General features: G+C 45.2%; 1 protein-coding gene across 1 annotated transcript in view; it reads right to left on the bottom strand.

Annotated features, from left to right (window-relative positions):
• The window catches only part of LOC126094766 (UDP-glucosyltransferase 2-like), a 148079-nt gene that overhangs the window by 114610 nt on the left and 16006 nt on the right, over nt 1-17463 (bottom strand). Inside the window, exon 2 of the mRNA XM_049909316.1 lies at nt 15945-16126. Within this exon, the coding sequence (XP_049765273.1) occupies nt 15945-16118 (174 nt within the window). The 5' untranslated portion in view covers nt 16119-16126. The remainder of the gene's footprint in view (nt 1-15944; nt 16127-17463) is intronic.

Below are 17463 nucleotides of genomic sequence, written 5' to 3'. Positions count from 1 at the left end.
AAGATGATTGCTCATATTGTCTCATAAATAGTTTTTATAGATTAAGAATAGCAGAGGGCCCTGGGGAGACCCTGATGTCACTACTAATTCATTAGATGACTTTAGGTCAGTTAGTATCAACTGTGAGCTATCTGACAAGAAATCACGAATCCAGCTGTAACTCAGAAAGTTTTCGAGGATGTTTAGTGCACGTGGAGAAGTCTCAGAAGTTGTCCAATCTGGTCTCATTACAAAGAGAGAGAGAGAGAGAGAGAGAGAGAGAGAGAGAGAGAGAGAAAGAGAGAGGAAAAAGAAACTATAACCGCGTTGCCAATCACATATTGGGATTTCTTATGAAATTACGAGTTGAATGGTAGGAAGCACAGGGTGTACATCATTAGGGAGCATTAGGCAACGGTTGGTTAGAACAGGGGCAAGGAATATAGTAGAAGGAGAATGGATAGCTTTAAGAGATGAAATAGTGAACGCAGCAGAGGAGCAGATAAGTAAACAGACAAGGTCTACAAGAAGTCTTTGGATAACACAAGATATATTGAATTTAATTGATGACGGGGGAAAATTTAAAAATGCAACAAATGAAGTGGCCAAAGGGTATACAAATGTTTAAAAAATGTGTGTGACAGGAAGTGAAAAATTGCTAAGCAGGAATAGGGTAAATGAAAGGATTTAGAAGCGCATTTCACTAAAAGAAAGATAGATATAGCCTACAGCAATATTAAAGAGTTCTTTGGGAAAAACAGAAGCAGCTTTATGAATATCAAGAGCTTAGACGGTAAACCAGTCCTAAACAATGAAGGAAAAGCTGAAAGGTAAAGTACACTCCTGGAAATGGAAAAAAGAACACATTGACACCGGTGTGTCAGACCCACCACACTTGCTCCGGACACTGCGAGAGGGCTGTACAAGCAATGATCACACGCACGGCACAGCGGACACACCAGGAACCGCGGTGTTGGCCGTCGAATGGCGCTAGCTGCGCAGCATTTGTGCACCGCCGCCGTCAGTGCCAGCCAGTTTGCCGTGGCATACGGAGCCCCATCGCAGTCTTTAACACTGGTAGCATGCCGCGACAGCGTGGACGTGAACCGTATGTGCAGTTGACGGACTTTGAGCGAGGGCGTATAGTGGGCATGCGGGAGGCCGGGTGGACGTACCGCCGAATTGCTCAACACGTGGGGCGTGAGGTCTCCACAGTACATCGATGTTGTCGCCAGTGGTCGGCGGAAGGTGCACGTGCCCGTCGACCTGGGACCGGACCGCAGCGACGCACGGATGCACGCCAAGACCGTAGGATCCTACGCAGTGCCGTAGGGGACCGCACCGCCACTTCCCAGCAAATTAGGGACACTGTTGCTCCTGGGGTATCGGCGAGGACCATTCGCAACCGTCTCCATGAAGCTGGGCTACGGTCCCGCACACCGTTAGGCCGTCTTCCGCTCACGCCCCAACATCGTGCAGCCCGCCTCCAGTGGTGTCGCGACAGGCGTGAATGGAGGGACGAATGGAGACGTGTCGTCTTCAGCGATGAGAGTCGCTTCTGCCTTGGTGCCAATGATGGTCGTATGCGTGTTTGGCGCCGTGCAGGTGAGCGCCACAATCAGGACTGCATATGACCGAGGCACACAGGGCCAACACCCGGCATCATGGTGTGGGGAGCGATCTCCTACACTGGCCGTACACCACTGGTGATCGTCGAGGGGACACTGAACAGTGCACGGTACATCCAAACCGTCATCGAACCCATCGTTCTACCATTCCTAGACCGGGAAGGGAACTTGCTGTTCCAACAGGACAATGCACGTCCGCATGTATCCCGTGCCACCCAACGTGCTCTAGAAGGTGTAAGTCAATTACCCTGGCCAGCAAGATCTCCGGATCTGTCCCCCATTGAGCATGTTTGGGACTGGATGAAGCGTCGTCTCACGCGGTCTGCACGTCCAGCACGAACGCTGGTCCAACTGAGGCGCCAGGTGGAAATGGCATGGCAAGCCGTTCCACAGGACTACATCCAGCATCTCTACGATCGTCTCCATGGGAGAATAGCAGCCTGCATTGCTGCGAAAGGTGGATATACACTGTACTAGTGCCGACATTGTGCATGCTCTGTTGCCTGTGTCTATGTGCCTGTGGTTCTGTCAGTGTGATCATGGGATGTATCTGACCCCAGGAATGTATCAATAAAGTTTCCGCTTCCTGGGACAATGAATTCACGGTGTTCTTATTTCAATTTCCAGGAGTGTATGTATTGGGTTTATACAAGGGAGATGAACTTGAATGCAATATTATGGAAAGAGAAATGGTCGTAGATGAAGATGAGATGGGAGATATGATACAGCGCTAAGGATTCGACAAAGCTCTCAAAGTCCCCAGGAGTAGTTGTTATTCCCTCAGAACTTCGGATAGCCTTGGCAGAGCCAGCCGTGACAAAACTAGTGTGCAAGATGTATGAAACAGGTGAAATACCCTCACACTTCAAAAAGAATGTAGTAATTCTATTTCCAAAGAAATCATTTGCTGACAGGTGTCAAAATTTTCGAAATAACAGTTTAACAAGTGAATACTAACAAGAATTATTTACAGAAGAATGGAAAAATTGGTAGAAGCCGACCTTGGGGAAGATCAGTTTGGGTTCCGGAGAAATGTAAGAACACGCGGACATTACTGGCTCTACGACTTATCTTAGAAGAGAGGTTAAGGAAGGCAAATCTACAATTTACATTTATAGCATTTGTAGACTTAGAGAAAGCTTTTGACAATGTTGAGTAGAATGCTGTCTTTGAAATCCTGAAGGTAGCAGGGATAAAATACAGGGAGCGAAAGGCTATTTATAACTTGTACAGAAACCAGACGGCAATTATAAGAGTCGAGGGGTATGAAAGGGAGGCAGTGGTTGGAAAGGGAACGAGACAGGGTTGCAGCATATCCCCGATGTTATTCAGTATCTACTTTGATCAAGCTGTAAAGGTAACTAAAGAAAAATTTGGAGTAGGATTTAAAGTACAAGAAGAAGAAATAAAAACTTTGAGGTTTGCTGATAACACTGTAGTTATGTCAGAGACAGCAAAGGACTTGGAAGAGCATCTGGAAAGTTTGGACAGTGTCTTGAAAGGAGGATACACGATGAACGTCTACAAAAACAAGGATAACGGAATGTAATCGAATTAAATTAGGTAATGCTAAGGGGATCAGATTAGAAACAAGAAACTTAAATTAGTACATGAGTTTTGCTATTTGCGCAGAAATATAACTAATGATGACCAAAGTAGAGAGGATATAAAATATATACTAACAATGGCAAGAAAGCATTTCTCGAGAAGAGAAATTTGTTAACATCGGGTATGCATTTAAGTGTCGGGAATTCTTTTCTGTAGGTATTTATCTAGAGCGTAGCCAAGAATGGAAGTGAAACACGGATGAGAGACAGTTTAGATAAAAAGTGAATGGAAGCTTTTGTAATGTGGTACTTCAGAAGAATGCTGAAGATTAGAGAGATCGATTACGTAACTGACGAGGAAGTACTGAATATAACTGGGGGGGGGGGGGGGGAAATGTTGTGGCACCAGTTAACCAGAAGGAGGGATCGGTTGATAGGACATATTCTGAAAGATCAAGGGATCACCATTTTAGTGTTGAGTGTGTGGCGAAGGGAGCGGGGGGGGGGGGGGGGGGGCGGGCGGAAATTGTAGAGGGAGACCAACAGATGAATACTGTAAACAGATCCAGAAATGTGTAGGTTGCAGTAGTTATTCGGAGATGAATGGGTTCGCACAGGATAGAGTAGCATGGAGAGCGGCATCAAGCCAGTCTTCGACCGAAGACCACGACAACAACTATCTGAATAATATCTTTTGTCTCATCATACACTTCTTCAGTTCTTCATCTCTGCGGAGTTAGTCGGCATGTAAACTTGTACCATTGTGGTGGGTGCGGGCTTTGTGTCCATCTTGGCTATGCTAATGCGTTAATTATACTGTTCATAGCAGCTTACCCATATTGTATTTTTTACTCAATATCAGAACCTACTCCTGCGTTAGCCGTATTTGATTTTGTACATGTAACCCTATATTCAAATCACCAGAAGTCCTGTTCTTCTTGCCAGCGAACTTCACCATTTCCAGTTCTACCTAATTCAGCCTCTCCATTTCCTTTTTACATTTTCTAACCCACCTGCCAGATTAAGAGATCTAACATTTCACGCTCTGATCCGTCGAACTTCAGTTTTGTTTCACCTGATAACATCCTCCAGAGTAGTCCCCAGCCAGAGATCCCAATGGGGGGCAGTTCTACCTCCGGAATATTTTACCCAAGGGCATGCCGTCATCGTACAGTACGGCTCTATGTCCTCGGGAAAAATTAGGGGTATAGCGTTCCCTCGTGTTCAGCCTGTCGCAGTACCAGTGCAGCAAGGCCATTTTGATTGATGTTATAAGACCATATCAGTCAAGCATCCAGGCTATAGACCCTGCAACCGCTGGAAAGGCTACTGCCCCTCTTCAGGAACCAGACGTTTGTCAAGCACCTCAACAGATATCCCTCTGTTGTGGTTACAAGTACGGTATGGCTGTCCGTAAAAGTAAGGCAAGGAAGTCACCCCGCCAAAGGCAAGGTCCATGATTCATGAGCGGACTATCGAATGGCGGGGGTGGAGCATTTTTCGTCATCACCAATAATTTAATCCATAAAATACTCAAGATGGCTTAGATCTGCAGAAGTACCAGTGGCCACTAGTTTAAAATTCAAGCCAAGACAACAGCTCCGCTGAGGGACACCAACCCTTACCGTAGTCGGACAGCTGGTGCCACTCAAGGACCACCAACCAGCGCGTGGGCGGGTCAAATTGCTTGTCAGCAGAAAACCTAAGCGACAACTGGCATGTCTGCCCCCAGTTAAACTGACCATAGGAACTTTTCGCTCTCTGAGGAAGCACACTTCTGTGCGGCACCCGATGTAAGAAAACTGCTGTGAGATATCCTCTCCGTCTCAATTCCTTCTCTTTCTGCTCTTGGTAGCCATGACTTAGTGGCTAGCAAAATACCCGAACTGTAACCAGTGACGCACGTATTGCTTTCCATCACCTTGGAGGCAACCATGCCCAGCCACGTCGAGATTTAGTCAAGACGTTCGCGGTAGAATGTTCGTAGCACATCCGTCCATGTTCAAACTGTAACTATGTGATTTTCACCGCGAGGAATTAACTTCCCATTATCTACAACGCTATAGTGGTATCTTTGTCGCGCTGCCCCTGCCTGCGTGTTCACAATTCGTGATTACCCATAGCCAGAGTTGCTCTCTGCCAGAGCTACGGTTAGGTAGTTTTGGTACACTACATAAATAACATGCTAAATGATAAGGCTAGTGGTAGTTTTGCTACGGACAAATCATAAATAAGAGTAAATGATAATTAATTGAAACCCTCAGCTGGCGAGTGGTGGTGTTGATATACCTCGATGGGAACAGCTGAGAACGTGTGCCCCGACCGGGACTCGAACCCGGGATCTCCTGCTTACATGGCAGGCGCTCTATTCATCTTTTTTTTCACTTATCTTTATTGAAGAAAGGGCAACGGCCTTGCGGCAGTGGATACACCGGTTCCCGTCAGATCACCGAAGTTAAGCGTTGTCGGGCGTGGCCGGCACTTGGATTCGTGACCATCTGGGCCGCCATGAGCTGTTGCCATTTTTCGGGGTGCACTCAGTCTCGTGATGCCAACTCAGGAGCTGCTCGACCGAATTGTAGCGGCTCCGGTGAAAGAAAACCATCGTAACGATCGGGAGAGCGGTGTGCTGACCACACGCCCCTCCTATCCGCATCTTCATCTGAGGATGACACGGCAGTCGGATGGTCCCGATGGGCCACTTGTGGCCTGAAGACGGAGTGCTTTTTATTGAACAAACAAACATTACATATATATACACAATGCAACAGTTCTTCAAGGTACCATTCAAACATATACAAATGATTGTTAGTTAAACAAAAAAATATTAGAAAAACATTAAATACAATAAAATATAACATATTCTGTCTTCTTCCTTTCTTTTTAACTTTTTTTTGGTGCAATAATCTTTATCGAACAAAAAATAGAAATACAACAAAATATAACATATTCTGTCTTTTTTTTTTTGGTCGATGCATGAGAACTAGGATAAGGGTGGTTACATCATGTGACAGGGGGGTATGGTACACACCAACTTTGAGGGGGGTCAAGTAAGACGCTGCGGAAATAACCGGCTAAAGTTTGTCGGTAAGATGGTTTTCGGGTGAGGGTGCTACGCGCGGTCACAACTTTGTACCAGAAGTCAAGGACTGTATGCGGACCACTCTAAAAGAGGTATTCTAAGGCCTGTCCTCGCAACCAGATGAGTGTATGGTGCTTAGCAAGAGGGTAGTGAAATGTCTGGGGCAACAACAAGAATTCTGGGGTCACCATCATTGGCGGGGCACGGAGGTAAAAGCTCACGATTCGTTGGATGAGGAGCCATACGTTTCGTTTGAGGGGGCGCGTAAGACGGTGCTCGTCGGCGTCTAATTTTACAGTTCAGGTTAGTTTTAAACTCACAAGCCTACATGCAATAGTCTAGTATCATAACCACTACACCATGGTGACTATGCATCTGAGCCACCGAGGACACTGGTGAATAGCGCGAATGCGGGGACTTATCCCTTGCACGCTTCCCGTGAGACCCACATTCCCAACTGTCCAAAATCTACATACTTTATGAACCTAATAGATATTTGCCCATCCAATCATTACTCGCGCACACTAAGGTGATGATTCCCGTAAGAGTTCGGGCAACCTGTGCGCATTCGCACAGTCGAAGGTCAATGGCTGGGTAGCCTTTAGCTATATATATAAAGATAGTAAATCAGAGTGTAAAAGAGGAACTGGGAGTCGACGATTTCTCTTTGTATATTGTTTGTTTGTTTGTTTGCCTTGCACATAATTAGAACCGCACATCGTTCACTGTTAGTTCATTGTGTATTTTATCTCCTTACCAAACATAAATTGGATTTTACAAGTAGTAAAAATTAGTTTATCGTGTAGCTTCTGTGCTTTTATGTAACCAAAGCAATTACTTTTGTTGAAAGTACAGTCTGCATTCACAAACACAAAAATTCTATATTATTGTTGATGTAATTTTGTACTCAATAGAACGTTTTTCGTCACGATCAAAGGAAAAAGTTTTCTGTTGTTATTGAGAGGTGCAAAAGCTAATTATGAACATCAGAAATATGTTTTATAAGCTCTTGACGATGTACAGAAGCGATGTTTCACAAGTTTTTGTTTTGAGATTGTATTTTATATTTTACCCCTTTTTGAGGACATTGCGTTTTCTGGTGCTGTGAGGTAAAGCTGTACTTTTCTTTTTCTTTTTTTTTTTTGTAATTTTTACTGCACCATCCCTCTGCTTCACCGTATCAATTTTCGAATAAAACCGGAATTAAGAATAGAGAATTTCCATTTTATAAGAAATACTATTTATTTTTATGTAACAGTCAGGAGGATAATTATGAGTACATAGAACAAAAATGTTCCGTAAGTCGCGCAGCCCTTGATGTGTCCTCACTCAGTTTGTAGACGGTTCACCGCTTCCAGTTTACGGGTAAATATACTAAGACACTGATAGCATACGCCAACAAAGCGATCAAAATGAAGTAACGCCCAATAGGCACGGAACACACCTAATGTGTAGGTAACGCGGTTACAATTTTGACTGACCAGTACTAGGAAAATTACCGTAGTCTACGATTATTTGTGGTAGTCTACGGTAGCCCATGGTAGTTTTACGTCTTCACTCGTGGCTCATTACTATAGCTCTCGATTCTAAATTCTCAAAGTTATTCTCCGATTTTCTCATTTTATTTCTAGGTACTGGACAAGGGATCATGGTTTGTAATGTGTTTCTGTGTCTTTTCATGTACATTTGGCTACCCCACAGCGAGCCTGCGTATCAACATGTAGTCCAAAATTGTGGACTACCAAATTCCCACCTTATCTGACGAGAATGCCTCGCATTTCTGTGTTTCGTTAATAATACACTCCTGGAAATGGAAAAAAGAACACATTGACACCGGTGTGTCAGACCCACCACACTTGCTCCGGACACTGCGAGAGGGCTGTACAAGCAATAATCACACGCACGGCACAGCGGACACACCAGGAACCGCGGTGTTGGCCGTCGAATGGCGCTAGCTGCGCAGCATTTGTGCACCGCCGCCGTCAGTGTCAGCCAGCTTTCCGTGGCATACGGAGCTCAATCGCAGTCTTTAACACTGGTAGCATGCCGCGACAGCGTGGACGTGAACCGTATGTGCAGTTGACGGACTTTGAGCGAGGGCGTATAGTGGGCATGCGGGAGGCCGGGTGGACGTACCGCCGAATTGCTCAACACGTGGGGCGTGAGGTCTCCACAGTACATCGATGTTGTCGCCAGTGGTCGGCGGAAGGTGCACGTGCCCGTCGACCTGGGACCGGACCGCAGCGACGCACGGATGCACGCCAAGACCGTAGGATCCTACGCAGTGCCGTAGGGGACCGCACCGCCACTTCCCAGCAAATTAGGGACACTGTTGCTCCTGGGGTATCGGCGAGGACCATTCGCAACCGTCTCCATGAAGCTGGGCTACGGTCCCGCACACCGTTAGGCCGTCTTCCGCTCACGCCCCAACATCGTGCAGCCCGCCTCCAGTGGTGTCGCGACAGGCGTGAATGGAGGGACGAATGGAGACGTGTCGTCTTCAGCGATGAGAGTCGCTTCTGCCTTGGTGCCAATGATGGTCGTATGCGTGTTTGGCGCCGTGCAGGTGAGCGCCACAATCAGGACTGCATACGACCGAGGCACACAGGGCCAACACCCGGCATCATGGTGTGGGGAGCGATCTCCTACACTGGCCGTACACCACTGGTGATCGTCGAGGGGACACTGAATAGTGCACGGTACATCCAAACCGTCATCGAACCCATCGTTCTACCATTCCTAGACCGGCAAGGGAACTTGCTGTTCCAACAGGACAATGCACGTCCGCATGTATCCCGTGCCACCCAACGTGCTCTAGAAGGTGTAAGTTAACTACCCTGGCCAGCAAGATCTCCGGATCTGTCCCCCATTGAGCATGTTTGGGACTGGATGAAGCGTCGTCTCACGCGGTCTGCACGTCCAGCACGAACGCTGGTCCAACTGAGGCGCCAGGTGGAAATGGCATGGCAAGCCGTTCCACAGGACTACATCCAGCATCTCTACGATCGTCTCCATGGGAGAATAGCAGCCTGCATTGCTGCGAAAGATGGATATACACTGTACTCGTGCCGACATTGTGCATGCTCTGTTGCCTGTGTCTATGTGCCTGTGGTTCTGTCAGTGTGATCATGTGATGTATCTGACCCCAGGAATGTGTCAATAAAGTTTCCGCTTCCTGGGACAATGAATTCACGGTGTTCTTATTTCAATTTCCGGGAGTGTATATCATATTTAACTGCTATTTTCCGTCTGTTACTGTCCGCGTTTGATCAAACGAGCAGTCTAAGGCGCTGCAGTCATGGACTGTGCCGTTGGTCCCGGCGGAGGTTCGAGTTCTCCCTCGGGCATGGGTGTGTGTGTTTGTTCTTAGGATAATTTAGGTTAAGTAGTGTGTAAGCTTAGGGACAGATGACCTTAGCAATTAAGTCCCATAAGCTTTCACACACATTTGAACATGTTTTTGTTTGTTACTGGTCTGTAGTCTCTCCTTGTTCCATTCATTAATCAATTTATTTATTTATTTATCACGGCAGCTGAAATCCCTGTCGTAAGAGACAGGAGACGCTGCCTCCACGGTTCAGGGAGCAGCAGATTACCAGCTGAAGCTAATTTAATTCTATGGCAGGAGAAGAGTGACAGACAGAACTTCTTTATTTCTTGCAACTCAATGCCGCCATGTTCTTAAACAGCTAAACAGTGTACAACTCAGGCGATACTCTACAGACAAGCAATTATTACAGCGCGATTACCTGTAAATACCACATTATTCCAATAAATGCTCAAAATGATGTTCGTCAACCTCAATGCATTTGGCAATACGTGTAACGACATTCCTCTCAACAGCCAGTAGTTCGCCTTCCGTATTGTTCGCACGTGCATTGCCAATGCGCTGACGCATATTGTCAGGCGTTGTCGGTGGACCACAATAGCAAATATCCTTCAACTTTCCCCACGGAAGGAAATCCGGGGACGTCAAATCCGGTGAACGTGCGGGCCATGGTGTGGTGCTTCGACGACGAATCCAACTGTCATGAAATATGCTATTCAATACCGCTTCAATCGCAAGCGTGCTATGTGCCGGACATCCATCATGTTGGAAGTACATCGCCATTCTGTCATGCAGTGAAACATCCTGTTGTAACATCGGTAGAACATTAGGTAGGAAATCAGCATATATTGCACTATTTAGATTATCATCGATAAAATGGGGGCCAATTAACCTTCCTCCCATAATGCCGCTCCATACATTAACCCGTCAAGGTCGCTGATGTTGCACTTGTAGTAGCCATCGTGGATTTTCCGTTGCCCAATAGTGCGTTACCGCTATTGGTGAATGACGCTTCGTCGCTAAATAGAACACGTGCAAAAAATCTGTCATCGTCCCGTAATTTCTCTTGTGTCCATTGGCAGAACTGTACACGACGTTCAAAGTCATCGCCATGCAGTTCCTGGTGCACAGAAATATGGTACAGGGGTAATCGATGTTGATGTAGCATTCTCAACACCGACGTTTTTGAGATTCCCGATTCCCGCGCAATTTGTCTGCTAGTGATGTGCGGATTAGCCGCGACAGCACCTAAAACACCTATTTGGGCATCATTTGTTGCAGGTCGTGGTTGACGTTTCACATGTGTCTGAACACTTCCTGTTTCATTAAATAACGTAACTATCCGGCGAACGGTCCGTACACTTGGATGATGTAGTCCAGGATACCGAGCAGCATACATAGCACACGCCCATTGGGCATTTTGATCATAATAGCCATACATCAACACGATATCGACCTTTTCCGCAATTGGTAAATGGTCCATTTTAACACGGGTAATGTATCACGAAGCAAATACCGTTCGCATTGGCGGAATGTCACGTGATACCACGTACTTATACGTTAGTGACTATTACAGGGCCATCTATCACAAAGCAAAAAAATTGGTCCAACTAAAACATTCATAATTCTTTACGTACTACACGAATATGTAATAAAAATGGGGGTTCCTATTTAAAAAAAACACAGCTGATATCCGCTTCACCTAAGGCAGTGCCGTTCGCAGCTCGTGGTCGTGCTGTAGCGTTCTCGCTTCCCACGCCCGGGTTCCCGAGTTCGATTCCTGGCGGGATCAGGGATTTTCTCTGCCTCGTGATAACTGGGTGTTGTGTGATGTTCAAAATGGTTCAAATGGCTCTAAGCACTATGGGACTCAACTGCTGTGGTCATAAGTCCCCTAGAACTTAGAACTACTTAAACCTAACTAACCTAAGGACAGCACACAACACCCAGCCATCACGAGGCAGAGAAAATCCCTGACCCCGCCGGGAATCGAACCCGGGAACCCGGGCGTGGGATGTTGTGTGATGTCCTTAGGTTAGTTAGGTTTAAGTAGCTCTAAGTTCTGGGGGACTGATGACCATAGATGTTAAATCCCATAGTGCTCAGAGCCATTTGAACCATTTTTAAGGCAGTGCCATCTAGCGCGCCAACCATAGCGCCATCTGGTTTCCCCCTTCAAGCTAGACAAGATTCGTTCTTTGTAGTTTTTTCGTTTGATGCTTATTTCGTGAGATATTTGGCCTGGTGACTGTCAATGGACCACCCTGTAGATGTATATCCCACATCTCCTAAACCACTGCACCCATTTCAACCTAAGTTAGCACACATATCATTTAGTGTCTGGAAACAATCACTATGAGGTAGGAGCCACCTGCCTATCAAAGGGGTGGGGGTGGGGGTTGGGCGTGGGAGGGGCTGGGGGTGGGGAAACTGTGTAGCCCACGACATGGGAATACCCATACTTCAGTTATCCAGTACTTGAGAATGAGATCACTTGGAGAATTGCAAAGATCTTTAAACATAATTTCAAACCCTTACGAAACTTTCTCTCGCTGACGACCCCCACAAAATGATGAAAGGAAAAAAGTTTGTCACACGAAGCATGACGTTTTAATTTATTACTTCTTTACTACTAACTTTATTCGTGACACATTTTGCAACAATATTTACATATATCACTGAATACCAGAAAAATTACATCATTGTGCAACACTTAGTTCAGGATATATGGGGTCAAAAATTGACTGCATGGAAAACTACCACATCACTTATTACTTCGTTGGCATGAACTCTATTCGCAACACTTTTCACAGATTTTATCCCCATTTTCTGCTGAATGTACTAGAGAAATATATCAAAATATATCACAGTACGACAGATAGTTATGGTATCATAAACACTGAATGAGAAACTGCCGCCTCGTGTCTGACATTTTAATTTTTTACTACTTTTCTACTGACTGTATCCACAGATATTTCAAAGGCATAGGCACCTATACCACTGAATGTACCTGCAAATTTATATCACTGTACAGCTCATAGTTCATGAGATACGACGTTATAAACAATAAACTGTGTGAAAATGAAACTGCAGGGCGAAATTCGCTGGATATACATGTGAAATATGTGTAAATATGTGTGAAATATGTTAAATGCATGTGAGATATGTTTCATATGTGTGCATGTGACCAAAGCCACCCCTGGAACGAATTCAATCAAATTTGCTACATGTATTAGTTACAATCTGGAAATAAACACTGTAGGCATAAGAACCACCAGTCAGCTGTTGAGGTGAGTGTGATCCCGTGCAGAGAGAAGGGAGGACGAGGAGATGGACAGACAGCGAGGAGGAAGGAGGAGATAGGCACAGATGGGAGGAGAGGCGCTAGGGGGGGGGGGGGGGAATGGAGAGAGAGAGGGGGGGGAGAAGGAGATGAACGGGATAACGGAAAGAGGCGGAGATGGACAGAGACAGGAGGAGGATGAGACAAGCAGAGAGATGGAAGAGGAGGAGATGAACAGACAGAGGAGAAGAAGGAAATGGACAGAGAAAGAAATAAATGTAAATGCCGTGTGGCTGAGGCTTCCCGTCGGGTAAACCGTTCGCCGGGTGCAAGTCTTTCGATTTGACGCCACTTCGGCGACTTGTACGTCGATGGAAATTCAAGGTGAAAGGATATCAATGATACGATTCGCTGATGACATTGCTACAGTAAAAGAAAAGAAGAATTACGTGATCTGCTGAATGGAATGAAAACTTTAATGAATACAGAATATAGGTTGAGAGTAAATCGAACAAAAACGAAAGTAATGAGAACTAGGAGAAATGAGAACAGCAAGAAACTTAACATCAGGATTTATGGTCAAGAAAGAGATAAAGTTAAGGATTTCTACCTCCTAGGCAACAAAATAATCAATGATGGACGGAGCAACGATGACATCAAAATTAGACGCTCTGGCAAAAAAGGTATTCCTGGCCAAGAAAGTCTATTAGTATCAGACACAGGCCTTAATTTGAGGAAGAATTTTCTGAGAATGTACGTTTGGAGCACAGCATTGTATGGTAGTGAAACACGACCAGTGGAAAAACAGGAAGAGAAGGTAATCGAAGCGTTTGAGATATGGTGCTACAGACGAATGTTGAAAATTAGATGGACCGATTAAGGTAATGAAAGACGAGGTTCTGCGCGGAATGGGAAGAAAAGGGATAAGTCGAAAAGGCTGACAAGAAAAAGGGACAAGATGATAGGAAAACTGTTAAGGCATCAGAAGCCTGATGCCTGAAAAAAATAAAAAAAAGGAGCTCGAAGGACATGAAAAGGGAAGCAGTTACTGAGGAGGGAATGAAGCAGAGTCGTAGACTGTCCAAATTTTTGTTCAATCAGTAGATTAAGTAAGCTGTGAGGGAAACCAAAGAGAAATTTGGAACGTTAATTTAAGTACTTAATCGAATTGGAGTAAAAAGTAATTTATATGTAAAAAAAATCTAGGTGGTTAACCGATTCTGGTTTCTAGGGGAACCTAGTAAGAGACTGACTGCATACGCAAACGAAGTGATCGAAATTAGGCAACGCCCAATTGGTATGCAACACACATAACATACGGATAACTCGGTTACAGTCTTAACTGAGCAAAGCTACTAGGAAAACCACTGTAGTCTACGCTTGCTTTCGATTTTCTACAGTAGCCTACCGCAGTTCAACAACAGTAGGCAGCGCATATCTAATTTTACTCTTTCTGTCACTTTTTATTCACTGGCTCCTTTCAGGTGGAGATGAGTTCAGTGAAGCGTGTGTTACCAATGGAACAAGCTTTCAGAGAAAGAGAAGAGGTTCAAATGGCTCTGAGCACTATGAGACTTAACATCTATGGTCATCAGTCCCCTAGAACTTAGAACTACTTAAACCTAACTAAACTAAGGACATCACACAACACCCAGTCATCACGAGGCAGAGAAAATCCCTGACCCCGCCGGGAATCGAACCCGGGAACCCGGGCGTGGGAAGCGAGAACGCTACCGCACGACCATGAGCTGCGGACGATGACGTGTCACTGAGCACATTTGTTCTGTGCATGCTATACACGTGAGGCGCCTAGTTGTTTCCACTGCCCTGTGTGGAATACGAAGGTTCTGTTATAGTTCACTAACCTGCTGTCTTCAAGTTGACGTCACCAGCGCAGAAAACAGCTCGTAGGTCGTAGGTTCTGTATCTTGAATTTTAGCGAGGTTCTGTTCTGAAATAATGTGTCACTTCTTTGGGATGTCACTAGCGTATTTTAATATAGCTACACGAGAAGACTACATGATCTTAATACAACACCTTCTGATATAGCAAAGTACATGATCAAACATAATGTTTACGAAAATGTATCTTTACACTATTTGTGGCACGTGTCTGTACCTCATGACTACCGTAGTGAAACGTTTAATACTGAATACTGGCAAACACATCCTGCGACAGACAACATGTCTGTTCTTCTCGACTGCCTAATCCAGAGTGACGAACAGGAACTTAAATAAAAAATTGGAAACACATCCTACGACAGACAACATGTCTGTTCTCCTCGACTGCCGAATCCAGAGTGACGAACAGCCCGAAACACTTCGTTCACCATACCAGAAAAGGCGTGACCCGAACGCTTCCGAAGTGCTTCGTCTGCAATTTCATCAGTCTTTTGTTTTTAATAATTTTGAAATGACTGATTGATATTCAGCTGTTGAGAGATATTTATATTAAAAAGTGAAGTCATTCCAATGAGTAGTTTAACTAATAATAATAACTATACTTTAAAGTTTTAGCGCCCTTGCTCCGAACACAGCAGCCAATCACAGGGCAGTACCTTTACGCAGGCAGTCTTTCTCACGGGAATGGTACCGAATCTAACATGTCACAGGTACCTCACACCACATTTCGTCATCTATATACTTCTTGCATCTCCACTGCTCTGGGAACAGCTTCTTTGAGCCTAATATGATGACTGATTAAGCCAGAAATATTACAGTCTTCCAGCAGGAAAACTGTTCGGTTAACAAGGCCAGAATCGTGCTGCAGTGGTTTGAAGGGCATGACAGTAAACTGACATCCATGTCTTGGCAAGCAAATACTTCTGATCTGTACCCGCTGGAACACATATCGGGAGTCAGCTGCGCACACAGTGACTTGTAATTTATGGGAATTGCCTGATCCGAGCTGTGTCATACGGTGTCGCATACCTCCGTAAACTTACCAGGGACTTGTCGAACACACGCCAAGCAGAATCGCTGCTGTATTCTGTTTGAAAAGTGGACCAACACGCTATTAAACAGGTGGTCATAATATTTTGGCCCATCAGTGTGTATGGACATCCCTTTATTTTAAAATTATGTTTATTTGGCAATACCTCCATTGGATCGGTGGTAATGAAGGTAATAACATGGTCCCTTTGAAGCAGCGCTTTGGACAGTATGTGGAATGGCAGCTGATGACTGAAGGACGGTGTTGGAGCGATGATGAGAATCTTGGCGGCCGATGCACCAGCAACCAGTGTCAGCATACATCCAACAAGTCGAAGCATGGCTGTCGCTGCAACAGAATCATGTCGTTTGGAAAAATTACATATAATCGCGAGCAATCGCTTCACAGAAAAATCCCACATAACTGCACATGGCACTTAGTTTTGTTCCTCGACTTTCAGTTCTCATGGTATCTTCATATGGTATTTATTTACTTACTTACTTCGTTCATTTATTACATTCATATGAAATCATAGGGACCATAATAAACACACAAATCAGGATGAGGGATCCAGCTATCAGTCTTGAGTCTCCGTTAAAAGAGCAATATATCCTAAACAGACTACACATATCAATAATAATGTTGCCCCATTCCGATGTATAGAGCAGGTGTGATGCTATTGTGACTGTTCTTGTACCGATTGGAAGAATATTCCTGATGTTTGTAAACACACATACAGTGTGGCACTACCTACAGGTAGATCACACCGCTCGAATGGATTCCAGTATTTCAGCTGGAAGTGGAGAACCACTAGGGACACATTAGAGACATCTGTGAACAGTAGAGTTTATATCCATCATGCCACGAAGGACAGTCGCGACCAATGAACGGATCCGTATCCTCACGTTACTCGTAGAAAGCTGTCTTACCAGGAAAGTTGCTCGATGTGTACACCGGAGTCAAAGTGATGTGGTGTGGACACGAAATCGATTCTAAGAGAACTTACACAGCACAGGCCACACAAGTTCGACAGGTGCACAAGATGGTCGATATCTACGGCTTTTTAGTCAAAGGAACCATCGGCATACAATGTTAATTATAATCCATCTTGATTGCAAAAATGTTTATTCACATGACCGGTTTCGGTTTCTCTAGAACCATCTTCAGATCTGAAACGATAATCATAGTAATTTACTATTTCACAAATGCAAACCTTTTTCATCCTATTGGGGTGGGGGTGATAACGTGGAGAGGGAAGGGATGGAGGAGATGGGCAGAGAGAGAGAGAGGGGGAAAGAGGAGGTGGACTCAAGTAGGGGGGAAGAAGGTGGTGGACAGAGACAGGGGAAGAGGAAATGGACAGACGGAGGGGAGTCGAGGAGATCGATAGAGGGAAACGAAGCAGGTGGACACAGAGAATGGGGATGAGAAGATAGAGAGTGAGTAGGGGGGGGGGGCGGATCAGAAGGGGATGAACAATGAGAGTGGCATGAGGAGGAGGTGTAGATGGACAGGGGTGGAGAAGGTGGTCAGTGGGGAGGAGGGGAAGAAGGAGATTGACAGAGAGGGATGGAAGAAGGAGGTACACTAATAGAAGACTGAAATAAATGCATATTCCGGCAACTCCGGGCTCTCATCTAGTATAGTCTAATAAAAAAGAAGGTGGGTGAAGGAAAGGGAAACAT

This window comes from Schistocerca cancellata, chromosome 8 (genome assembly GCF_023864275.1).
Source record: "Schistocerca cancellata isolate TAMUIC-IGC-003103 chromosome 8, iqSchCanc2.1, whole genome shotgun sequence".
Classification (NCBI taxonomy): domain Eukaryota; kingdom Metazoa; phylum Arthropoda; class Insecta; order Orthoptera; family Acrididae; genus Schistocerca; species Schistocerca cancellata.
The sequence above is the reverse complement of the archived record's forward strand: the minus strand, read 5'-3'. Positions and strand labels throughout refer to the sequence as shown.